We start from the raw sequence: 20,787 nt of genomic DNA, 5'->3' as shown, positions 1-20,787 counted from the left end.
AGTGTACATAAAAATTTAAGTCAAATGCTGAAATATTTTTTTTTCCCGTAGCCCTATCAAACTTGTAATTGTAAACTGTTACATTACTTGCCTAGGAATAAACAAGACCCTGTATCAGGTGTCGGGGATAACAGGTCACAATAGCAATTTATTTCTTCTGATGGGGAAGAGGGAAGAGTTATTGCAAGTATTATTCATACAGAGTTGTTCCTTTACCCTGTGATGTTGAATGCTTAATATATGTTGAACCTCCAGCTATCTTTCTCCTGTGAAATCTCCGAAGAAGAAGGCATCTGGACCTCCTCCAAGTGCTCCTTCCACTCCAGATGCTCAGCCTGCTGTGATCCCCCAAACGCAGAAACCACAGAAATCTACCTCCCTCTCTCTGTTCTACAAAAAAGGTTTGCAACTTCTGCATGTGCTGCCATTGAAAAATTCTCTCTTGCTTTTTTATCCTTTTTGGGTTTTGGCACTCAGCATTTCTGAGAAGTTTGTTGTGAAATCTGTAGTGAACACTGGGCAAACCTCTGGAAGAAAGGGCAAAATGGTGCCAGCAGGTGGTTACTGTGTGCACTCTGTGAGTTAGAAGTGAAAACTTCCCTATCCTAGCTGTAAGAATGTCCATATGGGCTCAGATGGAGGGTTCTTCTGTTGTAGTGTCCTTTTCCCAGCAGTGACCATAAGGAGATGTCATGGGAAGCTGAACAACTGGCCAGACATGGCTGGGGCTTTCCCAGGGTTGATCTTTATCACTCTTGAGGGGTTTTTCTGAACTTTCTGTGCTGTGTCTGCTTAGTAACTCTCAGCAGATTCATGTTCCAGGCGCTTGTTTGAATTGACATAGACACATGTGTGCAGCACTGTTCGGGGTGGCCTTTTATGTGTCCACAGTCTCTTATGTGGAAAACCTTTCCCGTTTATTTTGAGCCTGCCTTCTACTGCCTTCACTTGATGTCTGGTAGTTTGTTTTTTTTTTTTTTCTTGGAGACAGTGAACAGTACAATGCTGTCCCTTCTCCATTGCATTCCTTTCATTTTGTATACTTCTGTTACAACAATTTCAGTTTATTTTTCTTTGTTTCTGAAGTGTATCTACTGGCCTATCGTCGACTCCATACCCTGTTCCTTCACCTTCTCTCCGAACATCCTGACCTGGAACCCTTGATCTGGACCCTCTTCCAGCACACACTCCAAAATGAGTATGAGCTAATGAGAGACAGGCACCTGGACCAGGTAACATGGACAAAAATGGTTTAAAAAAGTTAAAAAGACTCTTCTGAACAAAATGTTCTTTGTGCATTCTTAGCCATTAGAAATTGTACTCTGAGGTTTTTAATAATTAATCTATTGATCACTGAAAGGAGGACTTAGTTTAGACTGAAGTCTGTCATCTCAGTTTTTTAAGCACTGGCAATTACTTAATATGGCACCTTCAAATACCATTTTGAGCTATTTTCAAAATAACAAAGACAGACCACAATTTCTAATAATTTGCATAAAAATATAGTGTTTTTCTTTGGGAAGGCAACATGCATGGCTGATAAATTTTTTGTTATTCTACCCTAAAATTGCAGTATATTTGAGAAGTTTGAGAAGATACTGTCAGCTCCAATTAGTTGTTTGTCACATAGAAATGGAGGTAGCATTATGTTGAATTATGTTCTGGAAGTTCTTTATAAGTTGAGGTGTCTGCTAGTTTATAGAGCACAATCAGTAACAGGAAGTTATTTCTTAACTTGTAGTGAAGAAGTTGAATTAATTTTCAGTTGTCTTGTCTTGTTTCTTTAATAGATCATGATGTGTTCCATGTATGGCATATGCAAAGTAAAGAATGTAGATCTTCGATTTAAAATAATAGTTTCAGCATACAAGGAGCTTTGCAACACAAATCAAGAGGTATGGAAGTTCTTAAATGTTATTACTCCATAAAAATCTTAAAAACAAATTATTTTCCCCTGAAATCAAAATAAACAACACTTGAACACACAAAAGAAAACTTCTGCTTCACTGCATCTTTATTTTGTGGAGGAGAAAACTGACTCTAATACTAAACATCTCTTTTAAACATCTTGCATAAATTGTTTGGTAACTCTCCTCAGAAAACAAATTTCATTCCATCTTTTGAAAGATAGGTAATGGTTTATAACTGTATTTGGAGTCTAGATGAAAAATTATGGCTACAGCTAATAAGATTTTCAAAAGCAACACAAGTTTCTTTATGAGTTGTCTAACTTCCACGGAGCATTAAGGGAAGAGAAGCAGATGCCTTTCTACAGAAGCTTTCAACAGAAACACGGTTTGATAGCAAATAGAGATGTATAGCTCTACATCAAACAACTGTGTATGTATTAAATTTGCAGGCTTTAACTCTAACATGAAGAAGTTCCTTTCTTCACAGGAACTTTAATGTACTGAAATTTTGGCACAGCACAGTAATGAAATCAATATAAAACCCCTCACCAGTTAATGGAACTGTAGCATCCTCTCAGTAGTAGAATTTCTCATAGTGTATTTGTGGATATTGGCTAAACTCCAGACTTTTGTCTCCAAGTCTATAGAACTATTTTATCCCCATTAGATCAGTAATGAGTTTTTTAGCCTTCCAAGGCATGCACAGTAGTCTAGACTTTTTGACATGTGTGTGTGAAAGCAAATAGTTTATAAATTTGGAAAATGTTAGAACTGTGTTCACACCAAGGGGCTGTGCCAGTTAATGAAGTAGGTGCTTGTACTGGTGTTCTAACACATTTGGAAAAATCCCCAGCGGTTCGGAGAAGTTACAATGGCTTGCATACAAGCTATGTGCCATCCTAGCTCTTAATCTAGCACAGACTTTGAGTGACTTTATGAGTTTGTCAAATATAAAATTTTCATTCCTTTTATTCTTTTTTTAATCTGTGTATGGTTTTCTCACTCTATGTAGACTTTCAAGCGTGTTCTTATCCGGGAAGAACAATATGACTCCATCATAGTCTTTTACAACTTAGTGTTTATGCAGAAGCTGAAAACAAACATTTTGCAGTATGCTTCCAGCAGGGTAAGCCATTAGTTCTGTTCATTATTCAATAGACTAGAAATATATAGGCAATAAAACGTTATGATTATTTTATTATTTTTACAGCCTCCTACTCTGTCACCTATCCCACACATTCCTCGCAGTCCTTACCAGTTTTCCAACTCTCCTCGGCGTGTCCCTGCTGGCAATAACATCTACATCTCACCTCTGAAGAGCCCATACAAATTCTCTGATGGGTTTCAGTCACCCACAAAGATGACTCCAAGGTCTAGGTACGTTGCTGACAAGCATTTCTTTGACTAAATTCAAGATATTTGGCAGGTTTTAGTGGAAGCAAATCGGAAAACTGCATAGTCTAGTTTGTTAGTAGTCTGTGGCTATCATATAATTTCTAGTTAATAGTTTTTGTCCTGTATTTGGAATCTTTATTCATCATTCAACACTTTTCTGTTGTGCTCAAGGAGGTTTTTTGTTGGGTTTTTTTCTCTTTTTCTCCCCCCCACCCCTCCCCAAAGAGGAGTTTCCTGACCTCCTTGCTTAAATGTTGTTGGCTTTGACCCTGCTTCTGAAAAACACAGATGAGCTTTGTAAGCTTCCTTAAAGGGAAAAGACTTTTTTGCAACAAAATGTTTGTTTAGCTGTCTGAACAGAACATTTCAAACTCTTGGTTACTAGTTCTCAGCAGATGAGGATGACATTAAATGTACCTGTTTCCAGTGGCTTTTCAGACTAGGATCAAGTGAGTGCCACTGTGCCCAAAAGTTTAAATATTATTGTGTATTTTAGGTCGAAGTCCTGTGTGATTTTGATTAGCAAACACCTAAAGGTAGAGATGAGAGGATGATTATCTGGGTATCCAGCACTGAAGGGTCTTCCTGCTGATACACAGTAGATTGTGGGGGCTTCTGATTCTTTCAAGCCACAATTTCATTTCTATCTGTGTGATTCAGTTCATTTGGCGATTCAGCATTCACTGGCTCAAAGATAAATGTCTCAACACAGTAAAGCACAGTATGGATTTGCACTGTTAGCACAGAGAGAGAGATGAAGAGACTTCAATAAGGCCTTGTGCTAACCTGTGCAAATTAGTTGATGCTTCTGTCATTGTTAAATGTAGTTTAAACTTCTCTTTTTCATTTGGCAGATTTTTGGTGTCAATTGGAGAATCATTTGGGGTGAGTTTTAACATGTTTGTCTGGTCTTAAATGCATGTAACTTTTGGAGGAATGAGAAAGCCTGCTCACGTCTCCTAGAGCAGGCCAATGAGTGTATGTGATTTAATATAGTAATTTAGGAAAGTTCTTTTAACCCCTTTCAAATATCCAGACTTGACCTTCAAAATGTGCTGCATTTTATTTTAGTTGCTTTGGCACAAGATAAGGGTTCTTAAAACCACAGAGTTTTAGAACTCCTAATTCTTTGTGGATAATCTGGAAATTTAGAGTGGTTTCAGGATTTATTGGCAATTCTTACTCTATTTTCTTGTCACTTCAGACTTCTGAAAAGTTTCAAAAAATAAACCAGATGTTGTGCAACAGTGAGAGCCATCTGAAGCGCAGTGCAGAAGTGGGTGCTGCTGCCCCGAAGCCACTGAAGAGGCTGCGCTTCGATATAGAGGGGCAAGACGAGGCAGATGGAAGGTGAGATTGTCCTGGGCTTTTCAGAGATCTTGCATTTATTGGTTTCTCTGGGCCTTCATCCTAACTTTTTCCTGATACTCTGTCTTGTGTTAATTTGGGAGCTTTAGCAGCTGTGTCAAATGAGAGATGGAAGCATGGAGCTCCTCAGTTACATGCTTTGATGCCAAAAAGCGACTCCCCTTGATTCAAAGTTTAGGTTATGAAGGTAAAAAGTTATTAACTTAACCTTATGCTTTCTTTCTGTAGCAAACACCTACCCCAGGAGTCCAAGTTCCAACAAAAGCTTGCAGAAATGAGTGAGTATTACTTTTCTTATAATCTGCAGAGCACTGAGTGCCTCGGATAAAAGAGTTTGGCCCCACTCAGATGAAAACATAGTTCAACACTGATGTGATTTGGGTAATTTGCTTAGCTTTCGTACTTGCTGCATATAATCTTGAAAATGCAGATTACAAAATAGAAATTTTATGCACACAGGAAAACCATATGTAGGTTTTGTGTTGCTTTGCTTTTATAGGGAAATGCCTGAGACTGCTTCTTGTTCTACTGCGGATCAGCATTTCTTTCAGATTTTATGGGATCACTTTTCTGTTTTGAAATGAAACTCAAATCTAGCTCATGAAAAGCAGAATGGATCCAACCCCACATCTGAGTTGTATTTCCACTCGTGAGAAGGAGCACACTTGGCCTGGCCAGGCATTCTCTCTCTCTGAGAATCTGAGCTCTGCAGCTGAGCAGATTTGCCCATTAAAAACTCTTAAATTGGTCATCAAGATAGGTATGAGTCTGGATCCATGCACCTCTCTTTTATTTTAAGCTAGGGAAAATGTGTCAGTGTTTACTTATGGCAGAGGTTAAAAAGCACAGCTCTGTCTTGTGCCCAGTGGTGTTGGTGTGTGCCACTGAAGGGAAAAGGCATTCCCTGGGCAGGCTGTCTCGGGGATGTGGGCACTGCTCAGCTCACAGCCTCTGCCTGGCTACGAGATGAGATTCCCAATGTGACACACACCATCTGCCTGCCTGAAGGATGGAAATGGACACAGTGAGGGGACAGAGACTGAGAACTGGGGTGAACAGGTGGAAGGAATTTCATAAGATCTCTAAGACTGAGCAAGAATGGCTGAAACAGTGCAAAATGTTTCATCCTCTAATGAGAGATTCAGTTTGTTTACAATAGAATAATGTACTTCTATTCCTTGAGTCATTGAAGATTTTTCCAATAATAAGTCCAAAGTAATTATAAAGACAAGATTTCATTCTTTTTGTTTGTTGGGTTTTCTTCTAGCATCTACTCGAACAAGAATGCAAAAGCAGAAGCTGAATGATGGAAATGATACCTCAGCCAGCGAAGAAAAGTGAGATTCTTCTCAGGACCAGGGGCTGCACTGCAGCCCTCTTAAGATTGTTTTTGTTCTACAGCCTTCATTAATAGAGTTGCTTTTTTAGTTGCTTTTTATTCCAAATTGCTAGTTGAAAGCATTTGTACTTTTTAAATTGTTAAATGTTTTCCATGATACTTTGCCTTATGATGTAGCATATATACAATGTAAGCCACTGAATTTAATTTATATATATTTTTGAGGATCTTTGAAAAGTCTTGGAAAGTGTCTGAATTTCCTGTTGCAGCATTACTGATTTAAGCCAGTTCGGTCTCGTTGGATTGAATTTTTTTCTGTCTAAAGATGAAATGTTAGCTAGAATGATTTGAAATGCACTAATTTTGTTTCTTAGATTTGATTTTTAGATTTTCATTACTTGCAAATTTTGAAAATGGTGGGCCAATTACTGCAAAGAGTTCTGTTTCTGTTCATAATTAGCACATCAAATTCCCATCAAATTGAGCTAAACAGCAGCTGGGGGCCTTGCAGAGAAGGGGCCTCGCCTCGGGAGTACAACCCGAGTACAGTGAGCTCATTCTGTAGCCTTACTACTGAAACCAACACTTGGCATTTTGTAGTGTTGCTTCCCCAGCTCTCACCCCAGTGTCATTTCAGAGGGCAGTTACACTGTCCCTCAGTTTGAAATTCATGGAGTGTCAATCCCATAGTGATTCATCCCAGAATCCCACACTGAATCTTCCCAGAAGCTGAAACTTCTTCCCATATGGAGAGTAACTGATGTGCCCTTTCTTATCTTGGGAAATCTCAAGTATTAAAAGGAAAAAATAAATAAACAGCAAACCTAAACCATATCTGGTACACACAAGATTTCAAAATTCTAATGATGTAGAATTTTCATGATTTCTTCAAATTTTCACCTAATTGTAGCCAAGCCAACTAGCTTGAGAAACAGCTGGAAGCTAAATGTCTCCAGCTGGGTTCCAGGTAAGAGCAGCCTGGTCTCTAAAAGCACAGGGCATCTCCCATTGGCCTTACTGCAGCATCTGCAAAAACCTAAACGTGGTGAACCCACGTTGGGAAAATCCATCTGCCTTTACTGAAAAGGCAGTTAGTTTAGCAACTTGTGAATGGCTGCAACTAACAAAAAACCCAATCCATCCAATACCTTTTCCATCTTTTGTATTTGCAAGTTACTCATTCAGATACTGGAACTTTTCTTGAAACAACAAAGTTTTGTTAAAATAGCCAATTAACAAAAGCACGTTTTATTTCCAGAGGATTAAAATATAAGGAAATAAATTGTCTTGCTTTAAAATTACCCATTTTTATAAAATTTAGCTTTTGCAGCTACTTCAGTTAAGAACAGGTACAGTAGAAAAGCATTCTATTCATGACACAAACGTTTTAAACCAATGTCTTCCAGGGAGCTTATTTACAGATTGTTTAGCTGATCCTAGAGTACTTACAGTAGGAAGTTTTTTAAAGATCCATTCTCGTGTTGATTCAAAGCTAACCTTAGAACTACTAAAAATTCTACGAGCAGCAAAAACTGTAAATTTATTTTACAGTAATATTGAGGGGCGTTTTAGACTCAGTATAGCTTCAACTTTCTTACTGAAAAATGTACAGAACTTTCCAGAGTACCTTATGTTTATTTTCTCACTTTTTGCAGTTTTACAGACAGGATATATGTTAACATTTGGGTGCACTGACTGTAAGCTCTGTTACAGCAGTCCTTTGGCTAGAGGGATGATACAGAGTCCAGTATCTAAACAAATTCGTTCTTTCTTTACTGGGACAATGTATTTTTTTTGTTCAGACTCAGAAGGCTTTACATCAAATGTACAATATTATTTTATACAACTAATCAGTTTCTTGCCTTTCAAGATAAATAAAATAACTTTTAAAGGATTTATAGTCAGTGATTTTCCTATAGTAGGTGATTTCATATGGTACCTATCCAAATAAATATGTATTGAAACTAATGGCCTTTTATTAGATATGGAAATCTTACTGGTTTTGACAGCACTTTTCTTAGAGTGAGACCTTGCTGTACTAAAAATGGCCTGGAATATTGAAACTGTTCCAGGAAAAAAGAAAACTTGGAATCACAGCAGAAGCTGGGCACAAAATGTGATGGCCATTTTAGGTGCTTAACACCAAGCATCAATTCCTGTAGAAAGCTGAAGGCCTGGGTGTAAGATGAGGTCAGGTAAATTGCATCCTTTAAAGGCCCATTATGTCCACTGGTGCTTAAAGGAATGGAATCTACTGGCTTGGCTGTGTAGCCACCTGAAGGTGGATGAGCTGACTCCCAGCCTCTTCATTTGATGTTTTGTACCTTAATCTCTTCCTGCTGTCCACTGTTTCCAAATGCTGTTTGTTCTTATATGTCATAGGAGCTTTTTTTCTTCCTTCCTGCCTTTGGACTTGCAAGTGAAGAATTTTGTGCTGAGGCAGTGCTCGTGCAGAGAGGGGCTGTACTAAACATCAAGTTCCTCACAGGTACCAGAACAGCCACAGGGAATGTGTAAGTGCACATTTTTGGGGCACAGGAGTGGCTGCAGGGAAGACACCTGTATCAAATGTGAAGGAAGCAGCTGGAGAAGATTATAGCTGTGTGATACCAGCGCACAGTATAAGCTGAAGTATTTTAAAATGTAACAAGCTGGTCATAATATAAATTTGCTTAAGAAACTATGATTGGTGTTTTGAGGACCATTTTATTAATCAGTTTATTAAGTCACCAGGGCATTAATTTCTTTGAAAGGTGGAAATACTCTTGAAGAAATTCTCCAGCTTACAAATGTGTTATCTGGTGACAGTGATTTTCTGAAGAACACAAATAGCCTTCAAGGTACCTCTGTGAAATATTATCTGATTTACTTTTCTTTCCCCCACATACAGTCAGTTCAGTCCACAAGCATCAAACTTTCTCATTTTTATTGAAAAGAAAGGAAAAAAATCCCACTCAAACTTTTAAATATTATGGCATTTTTATTAATGGTCCAGGTAAGTTTGTATAGAAACAAAAAAAAGTCATTTATGTTCAGGCTGTAAACTTTCTACATCATTGGGTGGTGGCCAATGAATCCTGCCTCTATGGGGCAAATAAATGTTTTGTTTTACAAGGAAAGCCCAGGGAAAGGTGTTCCAGTCATATGAAAACAGCAGTTTACATAGTTACTAAGCATTGCAACAAAACTCTACAGGTGGGTACTAGATGATAATGCAGTGCTGGCTTTTAGCTTCAGTAACTTAGGAGAACCTTCAACTGATGCTATGTAAATTTCTTTTTCTTTCCAGATTCCTTTCTGGAGAGTGGAACATTGCTCTTTATTTAAACCCCAGACACAATTCCTGTTTGACCAAGTTTTCACTTTTTAGTAAATACCTTTTAGGATACCACAGACAAAAACAAACAATACGTTATTAAATATTCAACCTGCAAGATCCAAAAACAAAAGGGTTTTGCAGATTCTCTCACAACAGTAAAACGCACCCTCAATTTCTTCTGAAATGTTCCATGGTTGGGTTTCAAGCACATATTTACATCCATGCACCCACATTTAACCACCTAAGCCAGTAAGGGTGGGGTTTTCTTGAACACATGCAATGAAAATTAAAAAATTAAATAAATAAATGTTTCTATGAATGTAACACTATCACATCCAGGTAGGATGATACAGAATAAAAGCCAATGCTGACACCTCAGACCTTTAGAATCACCCTCATTCAGTCCAGAGATGCTTTTTCTCAAAATGACAGGCTTTGTCAATTTTTCTGAAATTGCAAGTAGGCTTTAATGTGTACATTGGTTGGAAATAATAAGCAGGAAGGAAGTAAATTGGAAAAAAAAATGACACTTGGTTCTATTAAGCCAAAAAATGTCTTGTTCCAAGCAGCATGCCATTTCAGCTGCAATCTCTGTTCAACTACTTTGTTATGAACTTGAGCTAATGGAGGAGAGTGATGTCCCTCTCCAGTGCTATCATTCTATTCAATAGTGTCCCCAGAGAGCCAGAGAAGGTTTCTGATCAGATATGGAGTCACCCCCCCTCCATCATTTCACATTTTTAGTTTTTTGTTTGATTCTTCTGAATAAAACAACAGAAATGTATGGGGAGACCTTTCATAGTACACACCTTAGGAAAACTTGGAGTGACCACTGACAAGCCAGTCCCGCAGGGGTGGAGGTGCCCAGCTGGTTCCATTTCCCAGTGAGCCTGGATGTGTGCCAGTGTGATGCCATCGGGGTGGGTGAAACGGGCTGGTGTCAGCTGCTGCCCCAAGGCTGGGATGTGGTTGTACGCCCTCATTCCATGCACTGCTGCCCTTAAGAAAATGCTGGCAGCTGAATCTGGCATCTTAGGCTTAAGCAGGGATTGCACGCTTGGCTTACATGGAATCCCTTGTGTCCATGCTTTGGTATGATCAGTGCTAGGCTAGAGCACACAGGCTTGGCAGTAAATTTAAGCCCCAGTGTGACACTGTTTCATTGTCTGCAGTAACCTCGATCTGCGTGCTGGTGTCAAGTGCTTTTCAACACAAACTTAACAAAACTGAGCTCCTCCCCCAGCAAAGTTGTGTTTTTGATGAATCTGCATTATGTATTGGAAAGGTTTTGACCACTTTATTTGGTATTCAAACCACTGACACAGCTGCTAAGAACAGACTTAACACGGCTGGAGGAAGTCGTACTCATCGCTGAGGGGGTGGCAGAATGTGCTTATGAGCAGTGGATGACCCAATATATTTCTAGTGAGAGTCTGAGGCAAATGTCTCAAACACAAGTGAATATTTACCACAGCCTTTTCTAAAATACTTGCTCATCACCCTCTTCCTAAGTACATTCTGCTACCTGCATGCTTCACCTTTTCACTCACACCCACAGGGCTTGGGGTGAAGAAGGTACTACTCACTACTTTTCTGAGTCTGTCCTGCTCTTTTTCCTCCTACTCTTCCTCAAACAACAGGATTGTTTAAGAAATGAGCCCTCAATATAGTAAAGAACAGCTATTTCCACCTTAGACATGAAGATGTGAGCATTTAAGGAAATTATGTTCTTACAAACCACATTTGAGGATTAGAAAAGGTAATTGAAGGATGCTGTGGCACAGCAGGGACCTGCAGGAAGACTGCATGACTTCTTATGTAACTATACTAGTATACTGAGCCTGGTCATCCAGCTTTTTGTCTTCCCCATTCATAAAATACTGCAAAAGGCACTTGAAGTCACTTCACTCGTCATAATCTTAAATTCTCAGGGTTAATTCAGTTACCTGTTAGAAAATTCAAGTAAATGCCCCATGAGCTCCACACCTTCTCTAATGAGGCAAATCTCTCTTTGTGCAGCACTGGGTGGGGTTTTCACCTGAACTCTCTTCAGCCAGTTTGAAATGAAGCATCTACTCTACCTTGGCCACCGACGATCAGTGCTGGGAGAGAGGCGTGTTCAGAGGGCAGCTCCTCTCTCCTGAACAGCCCTGAAAGGAAAGTGCTGTGGTCACCTCGCAGCTCTGACCACACGAGAATCTGAAATGCTGTATTTGGACAAGAGACCTTTATCACCATCTGGAATATAGTGTCAGTTCACTCTTACACTTTAATTAATTTGAAGTTACCACTTCAAAAATCGCCTTTTTCTCCCTTTTTCTGAAGTTGATCTGTCTGAGGAGAAACAGTAAGACAGGAATAAATAAGCCTCAAGTGGAATTTCCTTTTCTTGAACTCTTGTTTGGGTTTGTAACTAGGTGGTTTTCTTAGCAGTAAAACTCACAGTGTGACAGTTCACACTTAGACAAACTCGTTGAGTGCTTCCAGTAGGGTGCCAGGGACTATGCCCGGTGTAATGGAAAAGGGAGATCCTTGTCATTCTGGCTGAACAATGAGATAAGTGCTGGAAACTAAAAACTGTAATACCCTGCTGAAGCTCCTCATAAATAAACTCCAAATAAACACCAAGTAACAAATATCCTCCTACAAAACAGAAAGCTTCTCATCCTAAAGAACTTACGTTATTTTACCATATGTCCAGAAAAACAAGTTTGTATCTTCACTGGATTATAAAAAGAAGCCCATTATGCCATATTAACTGAGTTTTGAGACAAAAGTACACTATGTAAGTTATAGCAGCAAACAAGTCACTGTCCCATAAAATCCAAACACAGACTGTTTAAAAAAATTTTTAAAATTAGACAGACTAGATAATGACAAGTTTAGTTTGCTTGACTTTGAGTGGGAAAGGGTAATAGTTACTACATTAGATTTTTGTGTTAAATTCTGGCTGTTGGCAATGAACAGTCACCACACATCTACACTGTAGCCATCCTTACAACAAAGCCTATGTGTTAGTGGACTTCTACACACCCCATAGCTGATGGACACTGAGACTTTCCTTCCAAACCATTGCACATTCTGACCACGGAGAAGTTCTCCAAGGGAAAAGTATTTCCAGAAGGGAAGAGGATGTGCTCTTCAGCTTGGTAGCAGTCAGACCTCAATTTCGGAATGCTCCCACTCTGCTGGCTTTGCTAATGAAGTTTTTCAGGAGGTCATGGTCCATGTCTGCAAAGCCTTGAGTTTGTGTAACAACAGTCAAATGGTTTATGCAAAATCTGAAGCAAAATTCTTCCAAGTCCTAGGAACAAATTTGAATAATTTGTAGTATGAATGACTGATAAAATTATTCACATTATTATTCTGTTTCAAATCTGTGATTTAATTAGCAAAGAATATACCAGATTGTTCCCAATATCAACCCCTTTTTTGATCCTTTTGATGAGATCACAAATGATGGGATGAAATTCATTCATACAAACTATTCAGTAAACCCACTTTGAGAAAACAGGAGTAGCCACCTAAATCAACTCTAGAACTCTATCACATTTACTAGAATTTAGTACATATTCATTAGAAAAGTTACCAACAGGTGAAACCATCAAATTGCCCCAAACAGAACTACTAGAGCATCAATAACTCCTTTCTTGTCCTCCCTGCACTGCGTTTGGTAGTGGTCCTGTAAAAAACAGTAGATGGGCTAGTCATGCTGGAAATTAAAGCAAAATATGAATATGATGAAAAATGTGATCATGCTTGCTGAACGCAAACTGCATGTTAGGATACATGTGTTTTTCATGGCAAACCTAGGAATTGTATCCCTCTGCCTATTCCCAGGTAGCACAAAAAGTTCTGTCTTGTCCTGGTCTCACTGCAAGAGGATGCTCAGCTGTTCAGCACAGGATGGGTACAAGCCATCAAGTCATACAACCAGAACTGCACCCAGCAAATTCTTCCCACTCATCTCACAACAGTGGCAATCATTCTCTCCATGCACTGGCTCAGTCTCCTTTAGTTGGGACCTATGCAACAACTTGCTGTGAAGAAAAATTAATTACCTTCTGCAGCCAGAGCTGGAGCCAGCAGCAAGGAAGTCAGAATCAATCCATAAACTATAAACTCTTCAAGGGTTACAGGAAAAAGAGTAACCCATGCCAATTTTATTCTATGTTAACTACACAAACATTGCAGCCTGGGATTAGTAGAAAGGTACTCAGCAGACTACCTGTGCATTTCCTTTTGAAATCTTTTCCTTAGATTCCGTGTTTCAAGATGTAACTAAAGCATAAACTGAGGCACAAAATATCCTTAAAGAAGAAATACAGTATAGCAAGTATCTCTTATCAACAACTACTGGGAAAGTAGAAAAGGAATGAGAATAGAAGAAGCAAAAACAGAGGAAATAAAAAATGTAGACAATCAAAGACAGTAACACCTTAAGTTCCAGCAGACTTCTGAAATGATACTGTCAGAACCTGAGCTGCTTTACAGTCAGTGTGTGAACTTTTATGCTAGCTAAAATGATCAGCAGCTAATTTTTCAGCTGGTATGAAGAGAACCACAGATTATAGAGAATCCTGGTCACACATTTTGCAGTTTCAAAAAAATACTGTCTTTTTGTAGTGTTTTATGGAAGATGATTAGTCTAAACTTTTCTGCAGTGTATATGGAAAATATGCTTTAAAGTAACTTGTAGCAGAAACTCTTTGTATTTTCTAGAGGATAAGAAAAAATATTTTCACTATCCAAATCCTAACAGATGCATACAGTAGTGAAGTCAGTCTTCATTTAATTGGCAATGTGAACGGCATGTCACACACCACCATAATCTTTCACTTGCACAGTTCACATTTAATGACAAAAAAAAAATGGAATTCTATCTTTTCAAACATCCAAAATATGAGGCCTCTTTCATAATCCTTCTTTTGGCAGTTTTCTGCTGAAGTCCTGACACACTGCATAAGGTTCTCAAACCGGGAGTTACTGTATTAATGTGGTACACTAGAAGATCCTGGTTTATTCCACGATTCCTCAGGCAGAAGCTACGCCATGTCTTTGATAAATAAATCTTTGCTGCACTTCCATCCCTTTCTGAGCTGTGAGTATAGGGAGGAGGGCAACAATACACTCCTGAGTTTGGCACATGCTGCAGCCAGGGCAGGTGAAGCAATTCATCATCTGACCATTGTGTTAAATTGTTACATGCTCTGAAAGAGCAGAACACTGAATCTCAGAAGGAAGAGGAGGATAACATGTATTTAGTTATCCAGCCAATCCCTTTTACTGTGTCTCAGGCTTTATGAACTCTGGTACTTTGTCCAGGCTAGTTTTACTACTTCACAACACACCTAAACAGATTTTGAACTACCCTTTAACTACTTCACCAGATACAGACCAACTAAAAATACTTTTGCTTTGAAGAAGTTCAAAAATCTTGGAAAGCTTGGAAGAGGAGAAATTACATAATAAAACTTTAATGAAAAATCTGCTGTTAAGATAACCAAACCATTGGCTATGGTCATGCCTTTCTGTAGAGTTTTCCCTGCTCTACTGAGCTTGCATCAGCCTAGTACACTGAAAGCATAACTCCTCTTTGCCCCAACCATCCATGCCCTCTGTTTCTGACACCTGGGTTACAAATGCCTTGTAGCTGGCAGCTGGTACTCTTACTACTAATCTCTTGTTATCCCCTCTTTCAGTGCATAGAACTCACTGACTTCCAGCCTCTTCTTTGCAACTCCTACACAAATTCATCTGTAGTTTGCTGTCTCCACACAGCACTGACTACTGCAACATTTTTAACTCAGTGTTTGTTTCAGTCTCTTCTTTCTACTTGCCTCCCATACCCAAAAGGTATTTATAGCAATGTCCCCAACACCTAAAATACATAAGCAGACTTTTTGAATAATAAAACCCACCACACAGTTATTTCCACAACCATCACAGCACTGCGAAAATGAGAAAACGAAAATATCTTTGAAAGTATTTGTTTACTAAAAAAGCACAGATAACAGGTTGACTGCTAGTGACTCATTCCAGAACCAAGGGCGGACCAGATGACAGGATACGGGGGAAGTATTAACAATAGGTAATTTGTTCTATGTCAGCATAATTCATTGTCAACAGTATGCAAAAGTGGATTTTTTTATAAAAGCTCAAGTGTAATAAATATGCAGGGACTTTACAGGTAAATTCTCCCACTGCCTGTAAAAGTCAGCACCAGAATGACTGTACCAGACACCAGCAGACAAAATGATCAGGTGGAGAACTCAGGGAGTGAAAGGGCAAAATCCAAAGGCACAGATGTTAATGGCAGTGAGAGATTTGCATGCCTTGCCATGCCATGCCACATGACAAGGAAGGAAGCAGATTAAGAACCCTGACTCACAGGGGCAAGCCAAAAGGGCAGGAAGAAAACACTAAACTGGGGATTTTAAAATTTTTATTTTACAGCTTAAAAAGGGGAAAACAAACATTTGTTAAGCCAGAAAGGGAAATTACAGTAATCATGCCTCATCAGTTAAATATAGTCATGTTTACATGAGGCAGCTTCATTTCTCAGAAAACAACTTTGCTTACCTGAAGGGAAGTTCTTACCTGAGCTTCATACTTGACAGCGGCAGAAAGAAGAGCAATGGCATTCTCTTCACAAATGCCTTGTTTGATCGTTTGCTGGCAAAGCTTTTTCAGTCTGTTTTCTCTATACAGTGTTGCCAAATCTAGCAGCCCTGTGAAAATGTATACGGCTTTAACTATTCTGGCGCAAAATGTATTAGTGTCTTTTCAAATTAATCAATGACCATTTTGTTTTAGGCTGAATTAATCAAAGACTTGCTCTGTTTTTTTCCCTAGATGACTTGTGCCTTTTTAAGGTCCCCTACAGACCTATCAAAAAAGGAACCATTTTATTACTATGCAAGTGTTCTGTTCTCATTCTGGATATCAATTACTGACTTACATCCTCTTAAAATCATGAAGGGAAAAGCTCCCTTTTCATTCAGGATCAAAAATCGCTACAGCTACTCAAACGAGTAAAGTTTTAGGATGGCATTAGTGCCTCTCTAAAAAAAAATTTCTTAATAAGAGCAACAGTGAGTTCTTTCTGAAAACTTTTCACCTTTGACCTCATTGCATGCCCACCACTCATTCTCCTTGGGCATGTTTCCTGCTACTGCATCCTTTCCTCCTGCCAAACTCAAGATCTAAGTGCTAATGAAACTAAAATTAACAAGCCCTGCTTTCCTTACCCTGTAATGACACATAGATTGAATTTTTCAAAAACAGTAATCTGGAGTAATTTCCATTTATGGCAAATACCTATTGCATCTTCAGGAGGGAGCCTAATGTTGTCTGTATACAGATATTCCAGGAAGGCTCGGTAAACAGGGTAAGAAAATTCACTCATTTCTATAATTTCATCATCGTTATTGAGTATCGAGCGAAAATGTTCACACCTACAAAACATGAACAAAGATTGTACACTGTAAAGAGTTAAGCTTGAAAGATGAGCTGCAGCAAAAAGTTGGTAAAAGAAATAGATCAGTCCTAACAGACTAAACACCCAAGTAGGACCTCTAGCAACATGATTTCTTGCTCTGAACATGTTCATTTCTTTAAGCCTCATAAGCCTGATATATATAATTCAGAATTTTATTTGTGTTGTTAATACTTTATGGCAGGCTCTGTTTCTACTTACAATATCTACAAGGATTATCCACCTAGTTTTGATGTCATTTTCTTAAATACATTATACATTAACAATCAATTTTATCACCTGTCTTGTAGCAGATAAAGTTTACATTTAACTTAGACATTTCTGAGATTTGACCCTGATTTCTCCAGCATTTCCTAATGAAGAGGGAAATTATTAATAATTTAGGTGTCACTTATTTCAGTGTCAGAGTCCATACACAATTTAGCATTAATCATTACATTCAAGGATTATATTATTGAAAGTGAAGACACTTGCACTCAGATCTTTCATCACCTTTTCCTTACAAGTCTGAATACTTTTGTGACAGATACAAACAAAGACATAGCACTGCCTTTAGTAGCCATAATCTTCAACTTCCAGTTCACAGTAATTTACAATGCACTGTAACTTACTGTTCCCTAAAAAGAATCCTAATGTGCATTGTTCTCAAAATTCCTGTTGATAAAAATGAACATCTCCACTTCTGATAGCTTTTCCTACAACAACCACAATTTAATCCTACTTCTTTGTACTACACTAAATTGTAACTTTCCCACATCTGAATTTTCTCCTCTTTTACTCAAACCTTCCTGTAAAAAGTAGGATGGTTTCCTTTTAATGTCTCCGAGACAAAACTACAACATAAAGACAGTATCACTTAAATCCAAATGAAAAATAATTTTTTTAACTGATGACTTAAGTTCTTCACATTTTACTGGTTATTGAAAGAATTTTTTTATTTTAGCATTTTGGGGCTTTTAATAAAATAAAGGAACCTATTGTCAAAATCATAAAAAAACTGAAGCAATTATCTAGCTTCTGCCACATCTTCTACCACATTCTGGCATTGGGAGAGGCAGACCAAAGCTCATTGTTTTGCTTCCCAGAGCCCTATGTTAAGTAGTGGTGACCATGTTATCCATCCAGGGTGGATCAGGCCTTGGGAAAGCTCTGTGCCCCAATGGCACCACACCAAAGTCGGAGAGAATGTGGTACACATTGATCCCTGAAAAATTACTAAGTAAATGAAAATAGAAGTTTGTTCACACGCATCCTCCAGTCTGCAAAGTATCTTGGAGTGACTCATCCTTTGGAGTGTGTCTCTCCCTGTCACTACTCCTCAGCAGACACAGCCCAGACACCCAGTTCTGGCTGGCTGAATGCAGAGCTGCTAAATCGTACCCGCACACTGGGATGTCTCTGTTCCTGCAGGCAGCGCTGGCCTTAGGCTGCTCTCACTGAGCTGGGTGTTCCCTGACGTTTCTGCACCACTGCCAGCCAATAACCACCAACAGTGGGATCCAGTTCAAGAACAGGAATAGAACAAGATGGAAAGAAGTCCTCATGAGCAGTAAAGAAATGACTAAACAATGAAAAGGAACTTTTACCAGCACTGTGTTCATGACAATGCTCGAGAACAGGCCAAATGTTGCAAAACATCTTTTAAAACACTTTGATCCAGTTGCATCATGACAATAAAGAAAATATTCATTCTACAGACTGTGCCTGATGCCTTATTATTCCTTCACAGCATTTTGGTAGCACCATATATGTAAATCCATTCTAGAATTACACATATTTCCTTCACAGAATGCCATATAATCTGAGAAAAGCAGAGCAAGAAAAATGAAATAAGGGAAAGCTACATACAGTCTGATTATCAGGAAAAAGGAACCTCAGGAACATTTTGGGCGTACACAAGATTTGGTGTGATATCCGATGGAGAACCCATGGCATTCCAAATGAAGAGGGTGGACTAGTGTAATGTACAAGCAATGAAACCAGTAAAGGGAAGACAAAAGTAGTACAGATAATCAGAGTAGTAAGAGGAGAGCAGAAAAAAAATTCAAACAAAACAAGGACAGGCAAGAATTAATAGGGAATTTTAGTTTTACACAGTAATATACAAGAAATCACTAACAGGCCTCAGGAGAAGTAGGAAGATGAAAGTGGTGATAAGCTGGGTAAGATAGCCAAGCATTTTGAGGAGAAAAATAGCAAAGAGAAAAAAATACTATAACAATGAGGAGGATGAAGCAGAAGCAGTTGGCAAGGCAGAAGAGATCTAAAGCAGTGTCTCTAGAATATCACAGGAGAAACAACATCTGCAATAACAAACTAATCTCCCTGCATGTTAATAACAATGAGATCATTCTGTAGATCTGTTCATATCAAATCTCAATGTAAAGTGGTCTTAACTTGCAAAAAGTTGTAAAAACAGAAAAAAAAAGCGCCAGCTTAAAAGTCAAATTCACTGACAAGAATGTTTAAAACACATAGAACAAGAAATCTGTCACAAAAGGGGAAAAAAGATCATCTGGATAGCACCTACAGAAGTTGCTGAAACAACTGATGGGTCCTGTGGAAGGAAAGAATAAACACAACTCCCTCCAACCATTCTGGTGGAGGATTCTAATATAAAGGAGGGAAGAAATGATTCTAACTACTGAGAAGGCAGCAGAAGGAAGTGAGCCTTTCCCTCAGCAGAAAAAGGTTATTGGACATCAAGGTCAAGGCCATTTAGGAGCACAAAGGAAGATAAATGTCAGGTGGAGGGAAGTGATGGAAAGGCAGGTAGTAGAGCAACATGTTTCAAAATTACTAAGACTAACAGTGAAGAACAGCAGATGAATCTCTGACTCAGGGAAAAGGGAATTTGTAAGAATAAGTCAAGAATTTTTTGCAGTGATGACTCAGCACAGTGGACTACACTACACAGTTCAATTTATACAATTTATAGGTTTGTTCCTTACCTAATTTTGAGAAGAACTTTATGAACATGAATGTATTTTCCATCCACTAGGAACTTCAGGTCTGCAGTTTCAGGGTTGTCAAATTCCTTCTTTAGTGACTGGGCTACTGTTAGATGGTCATCAGGCTCTAGAATAAATAGGGGACATATAAAGTAGTGAGCAATACAAATATCTTCCACTACAATATTCTGGGTATCTGTCAGCAATTAACACTCTTAATAAATACATCTCCTTAAGGCTAGTAAACTCCCCCAGCAGCTTATGTGTTCTGTATGGGCCAGAAAAGCAAAAAAAGGACAGCTTTCTTCAGTCCTTTCTAGTCTCCTGCTCCAAGCTAATATCTCTGTTAAAAAAAACTGAATTCCACTCTTCTAACTCACCTATATAAGGCTAAGAAAAAAAAAAAGTTAACAGTCTCAGAAGTTTACATCTCCATATGACACAAAATGCTATCAACCATTACTGAGTAAATTATGTCAAATTAAAACTGTTAGTCATTATATGATCCTCAAAAGATCAATAAAAACAACCATAATAAAATTTTCTGAAATGCTCCCATGAGGAGACATTATATTACAGCAAAAATCAATCTATTACAGAAACAACATATTGGTTTGCAGCAAAACTGCCCAGTGCACTGTCCCTAAAAGTACATACCAATACTTACAAGTTTAGTCTAAAAGAACAGCTTTCCCTAGACTTAATGGTGCTAGAAGCACAGTGTATCAATGTCTGCATATTCCTGTTTGTGTCATACGTCTGCATATCCCACTGTGCATATGATATTTGCATTATAAAGTTACCAAGCAGCTTTGAAAAGTCATCCATTATCTGCCTTCAAAATTTTTACTTCCTGAACTGATCCAAATCTCCACCACATAGCCTCAGAGAACCATCTACTTTAATACTACTAAAAAAATCAACAACCCACTCCACCCCAAAATCTCATTCTTGACTGTGACAAACATTTTGCCTTCTTTACCAGATAAATACACATTATGGGTTTA

At 38.5% G+C, this 20,787-nt stretch overlaps 2 protein-coding genes across 7 annotated transcripts in view; one reads left to right on the top strand and one right to left on the bottom strand.

Moving 5' to 3' along the window:
- Window positions 1-8,670, top strand: part of RB1 (RB transcriptional corepressor 1) — a 71,435-nt gene extending 62,765 nt beyond the window's left edge. Inside the window, exons 19-27 of the mRNA XM_066176164.1 lie at window positions 256-401; window positions 1,087-1,232; window positions 1,791-1,895; window positions 2,923-3,036; window positions 3,121-3,287; window positions 4,160-4,190; window positions 4,510-4,655; window positions 4,902-4,951; window positions 5,941-8,670. Of these exons, the coding sequence (XP_066032261.1) occupies window positions 256-401; window positions 1,087-1,232; window positions 1,791-1,895; window positions 2,923-3,036; window positions 3,121-3,287; window positions 4,160-4,190; window positions 4,510-4,655; window positions 4,902-4,951; window positions 5,941-6,014 (979 nt within the window). The 3' untranslated portion in view covers window positions 6,015-8,670. The remainder of the gene's footprint in view (window positions 1-255; window positions 402-1,086; window positions 1,233-1,790; window positions 1,896-2,922; window positions 3,037-3,120; window positions 3,288-4,159; window positions 4,191-4,509; window positions 4,656-4,901; window positions 4,952-5,940) is intronic.
- A 161-nt stretch (window positions 8,671-8,831) lies between these two features.
- The window catches only part of RCBTB2 (RCC1 and BTB domain containing protein 2), a 32,441-nt gene continuing 20,485 nt past the window's right edge, over window positions 8,832-20,787 (bottom strand). For 5 of the 6 annotated variants that reach the window (XM_066176158.1, XM_066176159.1, XM_066176156.1 and 2 more), the window contains 4 exons: window positions 19,781-19,907; window positions 16,652-16,788; window positions 15,932-16,062; window positions 8,832-12,635 (listed from right to left, as the gene is read on the bottom strand). In XM_066176158.1, coding sequence (XP_066032255.1) covers window positions 12,495-12,635; window positions 15,932-16,062; window positions 16,652-16,788; window positions 19,781-19,907 — 536 coding nt within the window. In that variant the 3' untranslated portion in view covers window positions 8,832-12,494. The remainder of the gene's footprint in view (window positions 12,636-15,931; window positions 16,063-16,651; window positions 16,789-19,780; window positions 19,908-20,787) is intronic. The other variant, XM_066176162.1, reaches the window with a different exon arrangement.

Source organism: Chamaea fasciata, unplaced genomic scaffold (assembly GCF_029207755.1).
Source record: "Chamaea fasciata isolate MVZ Bird 193981 ecotype frontalis unplaced genomic scaffold, bChaFas1.0.hap1 SCAF_2, whole genome shotgun sequence".
NCBI lineage: Eukaryota > Metazoa > Chordata > Aves > Passeriformes > Sylviidae > Chamaea > Chamaea fasciata.
This window is presented reverse-complemented; position numbering and strand designations above follow the sequence as displayed.